General features: G+C 39.7%; 1 protein-coding gene across 2 annotated transcripts in view; it reads right to left on the minus strand.

Moving 5' to 3' along the window:
• Window positions 1-16,905, minus strand: part of CUL5 (cullin 5) — a 101,264-nt gene that overhangs the window by 38,691 nt on the left and 45,668 nt on the right. For both annotated transcript variants that reach the window (XM_079787351.1, XM_079787352.1), the window contains exons 3-5: window positions 9,762-9,861; window positions 4,976-5,152; window positions 631-772 (exon numbers count right to left, since the gene is read on the minus strand). In XM_079787351.1, coding sequence (XP_079643477.1) covers window positions 631-772; window positions 4,976-5,152; window positions 9,762-9,861 — 419 coding nt within the window. The remainder of the gene's footprint in view (window positions 1-630; window positions 773-4,975; window positions 5,153-9,761; window positions 9,862-16,905) is intronic.

Below are 16,905 nucleotides of genomic sequence, written 5' to 3' on the forward strand. Positions count from 1 at the left end.
ATGGAGGGAAGCCCAGGTCCTGGGTGCCAGAGAGAAGCCGGTGCAGGCAGCCGAGGGAAGGAAGGCCTACTCTTGCATGAATTTCATGCACCGGGCCTCTAGTAGGTACTATAAAGCACTATGAGAGGGCCCAACTTAGTCTGGGTATTAGGAAAGGGCTGCATGAGGAAATAGAAGATGAGAATAAGTAAGAAGATAAAACAAGAGGAGGAAGAATATTCTAGTCAGAGGAATATCTGATTGAAAGAACAAATGAGAATGTCATTGTCAGAAACAGAAAAGATTGGAGACAAATGTTCATATGAAATTAACTTACATCCTAAATATATAAGTACTAAACCAGTTAATTTATAAGCTATAGATTCAAATCTACACTTCTCTAATTTAAGTTGCTAAAAAGATTCACCAACCAATAAATGAGATGGAGAAAATAAATATTCACCACTCAAATATTAATTTTTGTAGGTTTCTTTAAAGCAGAATAAATACCTTTTGTGTACTTGGAAAAGCATTTGGCACTAAAAGTAGATGTTACCTGTGCTAATAAAGATACTTTTGCTAGTACTACTCTATGATTGTCTTAGAATTTGCATGAAAAGGAAATTATGATCATAAAAGTTCAGAGCATACCATAGGATTCTCTTACTCCAATGACCAGCTGAGAATCAAAAGCTTCTCCTAATCGTTCAGCATGTACCAGCTTCATTGCACTATCCTGGAGTCTGTTTTTTATATTTGAAAAGATGGACTCGTTCCATGTATCAAGCATGAGCTAAGAAAAAAAGAACAAAATGCACAATTCATTTAAATTATTAATATACAAAGTACCACATATACACAATTTTTTTTTCCCAGTAGGAGCAATGGAGCACTTTCTTTTATTTGGGGGAATGGAATTTGGAGTTCAGATGAATTGAGGTTGAGATGAGTGTGAGTCTTAGAAAGAGAGGGGTGGGCATTTTGACAATGGAGCTAGGGTAAAAAAAATTAAGTACAAATACTAAAAAAGGAAATCAAATTCTTAGGCCTACATTCACTTGAATCCTTCAGGGAAGCAGTATATTTAAATATGGTAAAGAATACAAGGCAATTAATGGTAAAGAATATGTGTTTCAGAATCCAAGATAATTGTTAAATATCAAAATTTAGTTATGTGGATTAAAATGAAAAAATATGTAAAATTTGTGGATTATTTAAAAAAGTTATAATTTATATATATTGACTATTACTAATAGTGCTATTTTTCTGTTTGAAATCATTACTTTTGCTTATGGCAAAGTTTGGTGTGGTATGCAATATTTAGTTTTAGACTGACCTTATTCTTTATCAGAAGTGATTAAAATACGCACAACCAAAGCCAAAAAAAAAAAAAAAAATCAAACATAATTAGATTTGAATTCCAGCTCTTTTACTTGTTTACCTGCTTTTCCATCTGTAAAATAATGAAAATAATAGTATAAATTTTAACTGGTTGCAAAAATTAAATATGGTAATACATGGAAAATGTTAGTTCCTTATAGCTTCAATGTTGAATTTCAGAAATACTGGTATGGTACTGGCTGGGTAGCTCAGTTGGTTAGAGCATCATCCCAATAAGCCAAGGTTGCGGGTTTTATCCCCAGTCAGGGCACAAGAATCAACTGATGAATGCATAAATAAGTGGAACAATAAAGGAATGTTTTCCTTCCACCACCGCTCTCTCTAAAATTAATAAACAAACAACAAGAAATATTGGTTATGTGTTTGGAATGCTCATGTGCACATTTGTACAAACACATAATAAATGCGAAAACAACTGAAAATCTGTTTGATAGTGGATCTTAAAAAAAAGGAATATATAAATCCATCTATCCTATAGATGTTCAATTTAAATGATGGAAATAATATATACATATTAATGAGTATGTACTATCACTCCAACAAGTAACTTTGTCAGATATAGGAAATCTACACTAATAAAAGAGAAAGATGCAAATTGACCGTACCTTCGCGATGCCCACCAGCCAATCAGGAGTGAGTATGCAAATTAACACAACAAAGATGGCGGGTTAATTTGCATACACAGGCACTGAGAGGCTGGGGGCGGGGCAGAATGCAGGTGTTCCACACCGCCCCAGCTGCTCCAGGCCTCTGGGAAGTGTGGGAAGGCGGAAAAGCAGCTCCGGGCCAAAGCGAAGGCAGAAAGGTGGCTCCCGCCAGAGCGAAGGCGGTGCCGGTAGCCAGGGGGAAGGCAGGCCCATTCTTGCACGAATCTTCGTGCACTGGGCCTCTAGCATCTAATCTAATAATAGACAAATATGCAAATTGACCGCACCTTCGCTACGCCCACCAACCAATCAGGATGGATATGCAAATTATCCCAACAAAGATGGCGGCTAATTTGCATATCGCGACAGCGTAGAAAGAAGCCAAGAGCTGCAGAAGGGAGCAAAGCTGCAGAGAAGCAAGCAAGCCGGGGGGAGGAGAAGGGAGGAGCGGAGGTGGGGCCGGGGGAGAAGGAAGTTGAGCAGGCGGGGCCAGGGGAGAAGGGGCGGGGCCGGGGGAGAAGGGAGGAGTGGAGGCGGGGCCAGGGGAGAAGGGAGGAGCGGAGGCGGGGCCAGGGGAGAAGGAAGGAGAGCGGGCTGGCGGAGAAGGCGGGCCGGGGGAGAAGGGAGGAGCGGAGGCGGGGCCAGGGAAGAAGGAAGAAGAGCAGGCTGGCGGAGAAGTTAGAAAAGCAGGGGTGCTGGCGGAGATCGCGGGGCGGGGGACAAGGGAGGAGAGCAGGCAGGGTGAGCTAGAGTGCAGCAGGAAACCCTATTGCAGGATTTTTCCTGCAATGGGAATGCTAGTATTAATAATAATAGCAGTAGCAGCAATAACAACAAGAATATATAACATTCACTATGTACCTAGCACTGCTCTAAATTCTTTTCACATATAACTCATTTAATCCTCACAACTTAGATACAGGTACTATTATCTCCTCTTAGATATGAGGAACCTGGGGCACAGAGAGGAAAGCTAATGTTCCCATATTTACACAGCTCATAGTGGCTACACTGGAACTTGAATCCAACAACTGTAGTTCTAGACTCTATGCTCGTAATCATTAAGTAATGCTGATTCCTACAATCTGTAGGGAACAGTAAAAATTAAAGAAATAACAAAAAAACAAACAAAAAACAAGAGTGAATAAGATTATGAAACTATAAATTAAAAACCATCCAGAAGTGTTTTTTTCTTTTTTGGGGTGGTGGTCAGAATGTCTCATTCTGCAGTTATTTCTACCACTGAAGAAATTTCTACCAATAGGTATATCTCAATTTATAGTAACCTTGTCAGCATTAGTAAGGTTAGGGCAATAATGTCCAGGCCACTAACTGAATGTTTGAATGCCGAATTTTGTTGCTATAACATTGCAGCAAGTAGTGAGAGTTGTTTAAAGTTCAAATGGCCTTTTTAACTTTTCAAAACTGGTTTAACGTGATTCTCACAAGTAGGAAAATACACGATAAATGAGGACAGAGAGGTTAGGTCATTGCTGAACTGAAGAGTTGAAAGGGATATCTGGGACTCCAATTTCAGAGCTTAGCTTTTTCCAATAAATCATGAGTTATTACTGGGCACAGTGCTTTTAACTACAATAATGCAAAATATTTAGCCACAATTATGTAAATACAAAGATATCAGAAGGTAACCTGATAAAAGAAGAGATTTTTGAAACTTAATAAAGTAATGTAATTTAGAGGAAGGTAAAAGTACAAAGAAAGAATAAGAAAATAAAATCTCAAAGATAAAACTAGGAAAAGGAGAAAGTGAAAGGAAAAGCAAAGAAGATAATGTTTGAAACACAGATCAACAGCTTAACACCACATAAAAAGATGAAAGAAAATTGAAACTAAAAATGGGAAAAAACATTATTCAATAAAACCCAGCAAGAGCTAGAAAGGAATTTGTATGTGAAGTAGAAAAACCCACTTAATATATAAATTACTTCCAAAAGTTTTCAAATCTGCCCAGGCTCAGTGGTTATGGGTCAACTTATGAACCAGGAGGTCATGGTCTGATTCCCGGTCAGAGTGCATGCCCGGATTGCAGGCTCAATCCCCAGTGTGGGGTGTGCAGGAGGCAGCCGATCGGTGGTTCTTTCTCAACACTGATGTTTATAGCTCTCTCCCTCTGTTGCCCTTCCTCTCTGTAATCAACAACAACAAAATCCTATATAATAAAGAGGTAATATATAATAAAGAGGTAATATGCAAACTGACCATCACTCCAACACACAAGATGGCCGCCCCCATGAGGTCAAAGATGGCCGCCCCCATGTTGATACAAGATGGCCACCACAAGATGGCCAGCAGGGGAGAACAGTTGTGGGAGATCAGGCCAGCAGGGGAGGGCAGGTGGGGGGAAACAGGACTGCAGGGGAGGGCAGTTGGGGCGACCAGGTCAGCAGGGGAGAGCAGTAAGGGGTGACCAGGTGGGCAGGAGAGGGCAGTTAGGGGCAACCAGGCCTGCAGGGGAGGGCAGTTGCGGGGGACCAAGCCGGCAGGGGAGGGCAGTTAGGGGTGACCAGGCCAGCAGAAGAGGGCAGTTAGGGGTAATCGGGCCGGCAGGGGAGGGCAGTTAGGGGCAATCAGGCCGGCAGAGGAGCAGTTAGGTGTCGATCAGGCTGGCAAGGGAGTGGTTAGGGGGTGATCAGGCTGGCAGGCAGAAGCAGTTAGGGGAAATCAGGCAGGCAGGCAGGCGAGTGGTTGGGAGCCAGCAGTCCTGGATTGTGAGAGGGATGTCCGACTGCCTGTTTAGGCCCGATCCCTAAACAGGCAGTCGAACATCCCTAGAGGGGTCCCAGATTGGAGAGAGTGCAGTCTGGGCTGAGGGACACCCTGCCCCATGCACGAATTTCGTGCACCGGGCCTCTAATATATATATATTTTAAGTCTTTAAATCATCCTTCCTGAAGAATATTAGAAAGAAGATGGGAAAACTTACTTACCTTTCGAACAATACCGTCTTCTACATTTGATTTTTTATTGCCGCCCTGTTTACCCAATAAAGTAATCTCTAGTTGACAAAAAGGCTTTGGTAAAATATCACATTGTGTAAAGAATTTTCGCCATTCTACAATATATGCTTTTAGCAAAGCTGTATCATCTTGATGGCTTAGTACTCGCTGAAAAAAAAAAAAGAGAGAATTGTAACAATTTGAAAAACAGGTGCTTTAAAGAATACTAGAACATTTTTATGCTATAAATTTAAAATATTTATAGCATAAACTATCTTATACCCAAAAGAAATTAAAACATAAGTATATAACCAAGAGAAAACTAAAATATGTTCACATAGACTTATGATTTCACAATACATATATCTAATCATTATGGTATATACATGAAACTAATAAAATGCTCTATGTCAATAATGTCATTAAAAAAAAAACCCTGTATCCATTATCACCTTATCTTCCCCTTTATCTCTCCCCTCTCCTACCCCTTCCTAGCCTTAAACAACCACTAATTTACTTTCTGTGTCTATATATTTGCCGGTTGTAGTGTGTGTCCATATTATATTCCTTTTTATGGCTAAATACTATTTCATTTTATCAAAGTACTATATTTTGTTCATTTTTGTCCACTGACAGACATTTGTGCTGTTTTCACCTTTTAGCTATCATGAATAATATTGCTATAAATATCCGTGTACAAAAAATGTTCACAAAAACTTGTGCACTTACCAATAAAAGAGAAAGGACTCAAAATCAGAAATGAAAGTGGAGACATACAACTGATACCACAGAAATACAAAGGGTCATAAGACTACTATGAATGTTATATGCCAACAAATCTGACAACCTAGAACTGATGAATAGATTACTAGGAACATACAGTCTACCAAGAGTGAATCATAAAAAAATAGAAAATCTGAACAGAACAATCACTAGTAAGGAGATTGAATCAATAATAAAAAATGTCAACAAACAGCCCGGCTGGTGTGGCTCAGCGTCAACTTATGGACCAGGAGGTCACAGTTCGATTCCTGGTCAGGGCACATGCCCTGGTTGCGGGCTTGATTCCTGCAGGGGGTGGGGCGGGGGGGAAGATGCAGGAGGCAGCTGATCAATGATTCTCTTTCATCACTGATGTTTCTATCTCTCTCTCCCTTTCTGCTCCTCTCTGAAATCAATAAAAATATATATTTTAAAGTCAACAAACAAAACAAAAGTCCAGGACCAGATGGCTTCACTTGTGAATTTTATCAAGTATTTAAAAAAGAATTAGTACCAAATTCTTCTCAAATTCTTACAGAAAATAGAAGAGAATACTTCCAAACTCATTTTACAAGGCCAGCATTACCTTGATTCTAAAACTAGACAAGAGTGGCACACACACAAAAAAATTACAGGCTAAAATCCCTGATAAATGTAGATGCAAAAACCTGAAAATACTAGCAAACCAAATTCTACAGCACATTAAAATAATTATACACCATGATCAAGTGGGATTTATTCCAGGGATGCAAGAATGGTTCAACATTGGCAAATCAATCCATGTGATAACATCACGTTGACAAGATGGATAAAAATCACATGGTCACCTTGGTAGATGCTGAAGATACATTTGACACAATTCAACATCCTTATATGATAAAGACTCTCAACCAGGTGGGTATAGTGAGAAAATACCTCAACATAATAAAAGGTATACATGGCAAGCCCACAACTAATGTCATATTCAACGGAGAAAGCTGAAAGCCTTTCCTCCAAGGTCAGGAACAAGACAGGATGCTCACTCTCACCAATCCTATTCAACACAACATTGGAAGTCCCAACCAGAGCAATTAGGCAAGAAAAAGAAAGACAAAGCAACTACATTGAAAAGGAAGAGGAAAAACTTGCTATTTCCAAATGACATGATGTTATATATAGAAAATCCTAACAACACCACAAAAAAAAACCTGTTAGAATAAACAAATTCAGTAAAGTTGCAGGATACAAAATCACAACCCAAAAATCTGTTGGATTTCTTCTATACTGTTTGTTTCATAGGAAACTATCAGAAAGAGGAATTATGAAAACAATCCTATTTATAATGCATCAAAAAGAATAAAATACCTAAGAATAAATTTAACCAGGAAGGTGAAAAGACCTACACTGAAAACTACAAAACATTGATAAAAGAAACTAAAGAAGGCACAAAAATGACCAGGTCATATGCTCATGACCTGGAAGAATATTGTTAAAATGTGCATAAACCCCAAAGCAATCTACAATGGGAAAAGGACAGTCTCTTTAATAAATGGTGCTGGGAAAACTGGACAGCCACAGGCAAAAGAATAAAACTTGACCATCTTTCACCATACCCAAAAATTAACTCAAAATAGATTAAAGACTGAATTTAAGATCTGAAACCATAAAACTCTTAAAAGAAAACACAGGTAGTAAGTTCCCTGACATCAATGTTGGTAGTGTTTTTTTTTGCAGTTGGTACAAAAAGCAAAAATAAACATGTAAGAGTACATCAAACTAAAAAGCTTCCAAACATTGAAGGAAGTACCAACAAAATAAAAAGGCAATCTACTGAATGGGAGAAAATATTTGCAAATCATATCTGATAAGAGTCAATATCCAAAATAGTTTTTAAAAAATCATACAACTCAATAGCAACACAGAACAAAACAAAACAAAACAAAAAAACAATTAAAAAATGGACAGAGAATCCAAATAGACCTTTTCCCAAAGAAGACATACAGATGACCAACAGGACATGAAAAGATGTTCAATATCACTAATCATCACGGAAATGATAATCCAAACCTCAATGAGATACCACTCCACACCTGGTAGAATGGCTATTATCAAGAAGACAAGAAATAAGTGTTGGATGTGGAGAAAAGGGAACCCTTGTGCACTGTTAGTGAGAATATAAACTAGTACAGCCACTATGGAAAATAGTATCGAGGTTCCTCAAAAAATAAAAAATAGAACTACCATATGATTCAGAAATTCTACCTCTATCCATCCAAAGAAAACAAAAACACTAATTTGAAAAAATATACAGTCAGCCCTCTGTATTCATGGGTTCTGCATCTGTAATTGGTTTAATCAACAGATGCAGAACCCAAAGATACAAAGGGCAGACTAAGGGACTTGAGCATCCATGGATTTTGGTATCTGCTAGGAATTCTTGAACCAACCCACCGTGGAAACTGAGGAAGGACTATATGCATCCCCATGTTCATTGCAATATTATTTACAACTAGTGGCCCGGTGCATGAAATTCGTGAACGGGGGGGGGAGGGAAAGAGGGGGGTGGTTCCTCAGCCCGGCCTGCACCCTCTCCAATCTGGGACCCCTCGAAGGATGTCCTACTGCCGGTTTACAGGGATCGGGCCTAAACTGGCAGTCGGATATCCCTTTTGCAATCCAGGACTGCTGGCTCCAGCCCCTCACCTGACTGCCTGCCTGCCTGATTGCCCCTAACCACTCTGCCTGCCAGCCTGCTCGCCCCCAAATGCCCACCCCGCCAGCCTGCTCACCCCCAACTGCCCCCCCTGCTGGCCTGCTCGCTCCCACCTTCCCTCCTCACTGGCCTGCTCGCCCCCAACTGCCCCCCTGCTGGCCTGCTCACTCCAAACTGCCGCCCCCCACTGTTCTGATCACCTCCAACTGATCCCCACTGACGGCCTGCGCATCCCCAACTGGCCCCCCTGCTGGTCTGCTTACCCCCAATGGCCCTGCCCCCCACCAGCCTGATCACCCACAACTGCCATCCCATCCTGGCCTGATCACCCCCCGGCGAAGCCCCTCCTTTTTTTCTTTCTTTTTTTTCAGCGCCTCCCTGAGCGGAGGCCAGGGCCGGCAGGAAGCTTGGCTTCCTCCATCGCCGGGGCAACCCAAGCCTCCTGCTGGCTCCAGCTCCATGGTGGCCGCCATCCACCACCATCTTGGTTGGGTTAATTTGCATATTCGCTCCTGATTGGCTGGTGGGCGTGGCTGGTGGGCATAGCAGAAGTACGGTCAATTTGCATGTTTCTCTTTTATTAGTGTAGATAGCCAAGATATGGAAACAACCTAAATGTCCATAGAGAGATGAATGGAGAAAGAATATGTGGTACATATACAGAATGAATTATTCAACCATAAAAAAATGTCATGCCATTTGGAACAACATGGATGGAATTTGAAGAAAACTACTGTCAGTTTGAAAAAAGGTATTAGTGTGAGAAAAAATAGATTTATGTGGGCTGACATATGGCTAAAAATAAATGGTGGTGGAGGCATCTAAAGGACCTATAAAAAACTGAATTTTTAAATCTTTGCTTTTAACAATTAAATTTATTGCAGTGACATTAGTTAATAAGCTTTATGTAAGTTTCAAGTGTACAATAATACATTATCTGTATATTGCATTGTGCGCTCACCTCCCAAAGTCTAGTCTCCTGTCACCATATATTGACCACCTTTACCCTCTTCAACATCCCTCCACCCTCCTTCCCCTCTGGTAACCACCATATTGTTGTCTGTGTCTATAACTTTGTTTTGTTTTTCACTTGTTTATAGCATCTTTTAATTGAGGATAATAATGTACTCTCTTAAAAGAAATGTCACTGAGGGGGGAAAATAAGCAAATGATTATCATTTAATTAAAAAACTTATTTAAGAAATACGTCAAGTCAATGTAATATTTAAAATTACTTCAGGAAGTCCTACATTTAAAGTATTTTTTATAATATTCTTTGAGTAAAACCTTAAAACAAATATAATATAAAGATGCGGAACTTACTGCCTGTGCTTGCTTAATAAACTCAAGAATATCTTCTTTTAAAGCCTGGTGAATTTTTGCTGGGCCTTTATCATCCCAGAGACAGACTGCATGCACATCCCTATAAAAATAAAGCAGGTAAACAAATATTAACACTGGAACAAGAACAAACACAAAACTCATGTTAAGTTCTGTTTTTATACAGTTGCCATAGACCACAGAATCCATTCATATGAACCAAGCATGTTTTGTAAGTTGTCTCACATTCGTTTCTATTTTCTTTATCATTCATTGTTTTCTTTAAATCTCTGCTAGTTATTGCATAATTCATATAGATTTTTTAAATTCTTACCTGAGGATATGTTTACTGATTTTTTAGAAATAGAAGAAGGGAGGGAGGGAGGAATTGATGTGAAAGAGAAGCATTGATGCGTTTCCCAGACTGGGGATTGAACCCGCAACCTTTTGGTATATGGGACAATTCTCCAATCAAGCAACCTGGCCTGGGCTGCATAAATATATACATATATTTTTAAATCCTCACCCGAGGATATTTTTCCATTGATTTTTAGAGAGAGCGGAAGAAAGAGAGAGAGAAATATCGATGTGAGAGAAACTCATCGATTGGTTGCCACCTGCATGAGCCCCAACCAGGGCTGGGGCCGGGGAGGAGCCTGCAATCAAGGTGCCTGCCCTTGACCGGAATCAAACCCAGGACCCTTTGGTCCGCAGGCTGATGCTCTATCCACTGAGCCAAACTGGCTAGGGCTGCATAAATATTTTTAATTATAAAAGTATACTATCTCCTAATCCCATTCCCCAAAGTGAACTACTATTAATATTTTCTTGTGCAAAGCAAGTATACTAGTAAATCCTATTAATTCTTTAATTCAATATATGTAAATTAGTCTATTGTTTTGAAAAAAAACAGAATTTAAGTCCCATTACAGTGAATCTTCCATACATTCATTGCATTTACACATTAATTACTATTGTGTCTCCTTCAGTTAAAAAAGACAAAAACAAAAATGAAAGTTCTCATAAACTGGTATACAAAAACTCTAAACTTACCAAGTTGACATATTTTAACCAAAGAACATTCATTGCAGAAATATATTTAAGATTAATACATATCCTAAAAGTCAATTTCTCAATTACTAAGTTATAGAATAGGGAAACATAACAAGAGGGTAGTCTTTTATTCAGGATTTATTGAGGATTTTTTATTGAGGATTTTTTTTATTTGGAAAATGCTCCCCAGTGACTTATTTAGTACGTTCTGGAGTCCGTGCTATAAAAAATGTAAAAGAAATCAAAACAAAACACCTCCAGAATTGTAACATTATAATAATGGCCAAAGAGTTTGTTTTATATTCAGATTCTAAGGAACATCATTATAACCCAAAGTTCTGTCTGCATATTAACTTTTTAAAATATATTTTTATTGATGTCAGAGAGGAAGGGAGAGGGAGAGATAGAAACATCAATGATGAGAGAATCATTGATCGGCTGCCTCCTGCACACCCCACACTGGGGATAGAGCCCGCAAACCAGGGCATGTGCCCTGACAGGGAATCTGTGACCTCCTGGTTCATAGGTAAAACCTCAACCACTGAGCCACACCAGCCAGGCTGCATATTAATTTGAACTTGCTTTTGTCATTTGTTTAATTCAGTTTAATAGTGGTATCTGGTCCAGTGTCTGGAATGCAGTAAGCACACAAATATTTGTTAAATAACAACATAATAGGTAACATCTGGCTGCTCAATATGTGCCAGATTCTATTTTAAGCTGTTTTAACTCATCCTTCACAGCAACTCTGAAGGAGTATTATTTTCATTGCAATTTTACAGATGTGGAAACTGAGGCAAAGAGAGGTTAAGGAGCATTTCCAAGTAACATTCCCAAGATTACAGAGCTAGTATAAATGGTAGAACCAGGCAGTTGGACTCCATAGGCCACCCAAACTATTTCCCCAAATTTATTCTTGCACTCCTCCAATCCATCCAACCAACAGCAGCCAACATAATCTTTATGAAACTCAAAAATCACAGCATATTACCTCTACATTTAAAATCATCCAATGGTTTTCCATTGCTCTTTGAATAAAGTACAAAATGTTTAATTGACCGTTATAATAAGCTGCAGTATCACCTCATGATTAAAGGAATCTAGAGTTGAAAAGAAGAAACTGATACAAAAATAGATTGATTATAATTCAATATGTTTATAACTATTACTATGCATATAAACACAAGGCATAAGAGAGTGGTGGAAGAATATTTTATGAAGTAACAATGAGTAAAGAACTGTGGGTTACTATGGTGTCTGTAGTGAACTATAAACAAATCAATGTGGTTAGTATGTGAAGTGGGGAGTGATAAGCAAGTAATTAGGCAAACTAACCTTATTTTAGCCCCTAAGTTCAATCATGGTCCTATTATACCCATTTACTAAATGTCACTCTAATTTGGATATTTCCATCCATCATCACCAGTACATAATTAAAATCATGATAATCTCTTGCTTATTATTAATAACAAAAACCAGTATGAACTGACTGCCGTGGCACTCTACATATACTGATTTATGTTAGTTTAGGTTTTCCAAGAAGCAGATGGGATTAGAAGAACAAGAGATTTATTGAGGTAAATGTCTGTGAGGGAAAATGGGAAGTGAACTATAAGAAGCTGGGCAAGGGATAAACCTACAATGCTGTTCTAATCCCCGCAGGGAAGAGTAGAAAGGAAGGTTGTGTAGTAAGAATCTCAGACTGCAGTGCAGTTCTAAGAAAGTTTGATAAAGCTGTGGAGAGTTTTGGAGCAAAAGCCACTCATTAGAGGAAATCCAGGCCTCCATGAAATAGGACTACCATTGCATATTCAAACCTTTGCTGGGTACATGCCAGAAGGACTCAAACGTGACTTGCATCTCAAACGCAACAGGGGATGGTATGATGAAGGATGTGGGGTTGAGTAGCTCCAAAACATCTTACCCAAGAAAGAATCAAGCTTGATAAGCACTTACTACAACTTCTGTAGCTTCCTTTTCTCAACCTCCAGGTATTGCCATGTGTTGATATATCAGAACAAAATGTCCTCAATATATTCCTTATTCAAAATACAATACTGCTCACACAACAAAAACATGTCAAGTATCCTGCTCAATTTTCAAACATGTTTTGAGGAACCTCCTACCTAATAAAACAGTAATATGCAAATTGACCACACATTCGCTACACCCACCAGCCACGCCCTCCAGCCAATCAGGAGCAAATATACACATTAAACCAGCAAAGATGGCAGGGGGAGGGGGCAGCGCCCACTGTCGGTGGGATCCAAGCCATGATGGTGGGACTGGGGCAGGTGGTTAGCGCTGGCAGCCGGCTGACCAGGTTCTGGATAGGGGCTTCGAGTAAGCCGCCGCCAGTAGCGGCTGACTCGAAGCCCCTATCAGGGATCACGGACCAGGGCAGGTGGCGTAGGTTAGCGCCCGCAGTCGCCTGCCCAGGTCCAAGATAGCGGATCACAGACCAGGGCAGGCAGCATGGGTTAGCGCTCACAGCTGCCTGCCCAGGTCCGCCATCACGGATCATGGACCAGGGCAGGCGGCATGGGTTAGCGCCGGCAGCCCCCTGACCAGGTCCCGGATAGGGACTTGGAGTCTAGCATAACAAAAAGAATATTCAGCAAAAGCAGGAGACAAGGTTTCATAAGTTCTCCCCCAGGTCACCACTGTTCTCTTATACATTTTAATTATCCCAGACTTTGCCCGATGGGATTTGATTTGAATTATGCCAGATAGAGATTACATGGCATGAATTGTAGGCTCATTCTTTTTGAGGTTGCCTGACTGAGAAAGGCCTTGGAATGAGAGAAGGCACTTTTATTTTCCTTTTTCATTCTATAGAGACTGAGGAATTACAGTTATATGAAGAAGTTAGTGAGAGAATGAAAGTATCATGCTATATTTTTCTGTAAGTTTTATCATGTGGACTATCAAAAACTTGGTGGGATCCTTTTCAAGAGGTGTTACAAAAATTATGTTGGAATTAACATTCAAGAATAAAAGGAGAGAAGTGAGTGGTGGGTAAAGGAAAGAACTTTGTCCTAGAAACCAAATAGAAGCCACATAAACCTTCAGATTCTTACTCATTGTGCTTTGGAGGTATTAAAGGATAATTTTTTAAAAAGGTAAAATCATGACTCATAATCTGTATAGATAAAAGGCTAAGTGACCGACAGTTGTCCATCCGTCCGACCAACTGGTACATATGACGCACACTGGAAATTTAAAAATAAACTTTGACTCGCACACGTGCCATACATATAAAGCTCTCGCTGGCTCTAATTTGAATGTTGCATTTGGTGGGAAAGTTCTTTTCAGAGGGAATATTTGTGTCGCCATGCTATACGATTGGCCATAGTACAAACGAGTTTAAAGTACTGTAGTGTTTGGGGATGTTTCAGACAGTTGTCTCTTAAAACAAATATGAGATCAGAGGATTCTGCTTATATGGTTAGTAAAACTTGGAGATGGCAAACTTGATAGCAGTTTTCATTTAGGAATGGATATTATTGAAATTCCCCAATGATTTTTAATGGATCTATTATTAAAGCCACCTTTGGAAATAGTATATCTATAGGTAATATTAAAAATATACCTAAACGTGCAATTCTTTGTCCAAAAAATGAGCACGTTCAAAAATTAAATGAAGAAATTTTGGATATACTTGATGGAGATTTTCACACCTATTTGAGTGATGATTCCATTGACTCAACAGATGATGCTGAAAAGGAAAATTTTCCTATTGAATTTCTTAATAGTATTACTCCTTCTGGAATGCCGTGTCATAAATTAAAATTGAAAGTGGGTGCAATCATCATGATATTGAGAAATCTTAATAGTAAATGGGGTCTTTGTAATGGTACCAGATTTATTAACAAAAGATTGCGACCTAACATTATCAAAGCTGAAATATTAACAGGATCTGCAGAGGGAGAGATTGTTCTGATTCCAAGAATTGATTTGTCCCCATCTGACACTGGCCACCCATTTAAATTAATTCGAAGATAGTTTCCCGTTATGCCAGAATTTGTGATGACTATTAATAAATCACAAGGACAAACTCTAGACAGAGTAGGAATATTCCTACCTGAACCCGTTTTTGGACATGGTCAGTTATATGTTGCTTTCTCTCTTTTTTTTTTTTTTAAGTATTTTTAAAAAATATTTTATTGATTTTTTTACAGAGAAGAAGGGAGAGGGATAGAGAGTTAGAAACATCGATGAGAGAGAAACATCGATCAGCTGCCTCTTGCACACCTCCTACGGGGGATGTGCCCGCAACCAAGGTACATGCCCTTGACTGGAATCGAACCTGGGACCTTTCAGTCCACAGGGCGACGCTCTATCCACTGAGCCAAACCAGTTACGGCTGTTGCTTTCTCTTGAGTTCAAAGAGCATGTTACGTTAAAGTTAAAGTTGTAAATACTTTATCTCAAGGGAAATTAGTCAAGCATTCTGAAAGTGTTTTTACTCAATGTGGTATACAGGGAGATATTAGAATAAGTTTAATCACTTTATCAGTCATTATTTGCATCAATGTTGTTTTTATATTACGAGTTTGTTATTGTTATATCATTTTGTTATTGTTTAGTTATTAATAAAATTATGTGTTATTTTCATATACATTGTACTCATTTCCTTTTATCTCTCACACTTTTATTATAGAAAGGGAAAATAGCAATATTAAAATATTTCATCTAATTAATTCCCTTTCAATGTGCACGAATTTCGTGCACCGGGCTACTAGTATATATATAAAAGACTAAGTGTCCATTCGACTGTCCGACCAGTAGGTATGACACACACTGACCACCAGGGGGCAGACACTCAACGCAGGAGCTGCCATGATGCACACGGCCATTTAAAAATAAACGGCACCACGGACCTGGCACCGATAAACCAACACTCGACTTCCCCCAAGTGGGACACAGGCCCCACCACCACCCCAGAGCCACATCCCACCAAACTGCAGCCAAAGCTGCCAAGACCCCATGGCGCAAAATGTGGCCCACAGCCCAGCTTAGCTCGGAAATGGTGCCTGTGGGCGCCAGGTAATGACGTCATGTAGCAACACCCGGCTTCCTCTCCCTAGTGACCAGCCTCCTTGCAGTTTCTTCAGCCCAGGAACCCGACTTGCTTTATAGCCAGGTGCAAACATTTTATTTTACAGTTTAACCAAATGTTTGTTAAGTGTTTTCCAGTGCCTCATTTCATTTGATCCTCACAGAAGTCCTGGAGTAGGTAGATAGGAGACTCAGTAGAATCCTATTTTCTTTTCATTAGCAAGATGTGAATAGCGATATTAAAATATTTCTAATTAATTTCCTTTTAATGTGCACAAATCCGTGCACCAGGACACTAGTATCCTATATAATAAAAACAAGGAGGCATGGATCAGACTGTCGGGACTCAGACGGAGGGTAGGGAAGGTTGGGGGTAAAGGGGAGAGATCAACCAAAGGACTTGTGTGCAAGCATATGAGCCTAACCAGTGATTAAGGACAACAGGGGGGTGGGGGCATGCGTGGGGAGGGGTGTGGGATGGGAATGGGGGGATGAGGACAAATATGTGATATCTTAATCAATAAAGAAATTTAAAAAAAATAAAATAAAAGCATAGTATGCAAATTCTCCCCTCGACCAGGAGTTCATCCAGGAGTTCGGCCAGGGTAAGGGAGGGAGGCCCTGGCTGGTGGCAGTGGCAGATGACCGAGGGAAGGGAGGGAGGCCCCATTGGGGGGGGGGGGCAGGCGGACAGGGGAAGGGAGGGAGGCCCCAGCTAGGGACCCCACAAGTGCACGAATTTCTGGGCCTCCAGTATTATAATATACTTGAAGAATGTATTACGATAATACCCTTAAAGCCCTCCATGTTCCACTCCCTATCCTACTCTCTTCCATCACTCTCCAGAAGTAACCAAGCCTGAATTTATTTTTTCCCAAGTTTTGTAACATGCTATGAGGATTTCTAAACATAATAGAAATTTTACCAAATAGTAATTTTTCAAATGATTTTTTTCACTGAACATTGCTTCTGATATTTACCCATTTATAGGTTCATGTAGTTCTAATTCATGTACTTTATTTTGTCAAATGGC

The sequence above is a fragment of the Cnephaeus nilssonii genome (genome assembly GCF_951640355.1).
Source record: "Cnephaeus nilssonii genome assembly, chromosome: 13".
Classification (NCBI taxonomy): domain Eukaryota; kingdom Metazoa; phylum Chordata; class Mammalia; order Chiroptera; family Vespertilionidae; genus Cnephaeus; species Cnephaeus nilssonii.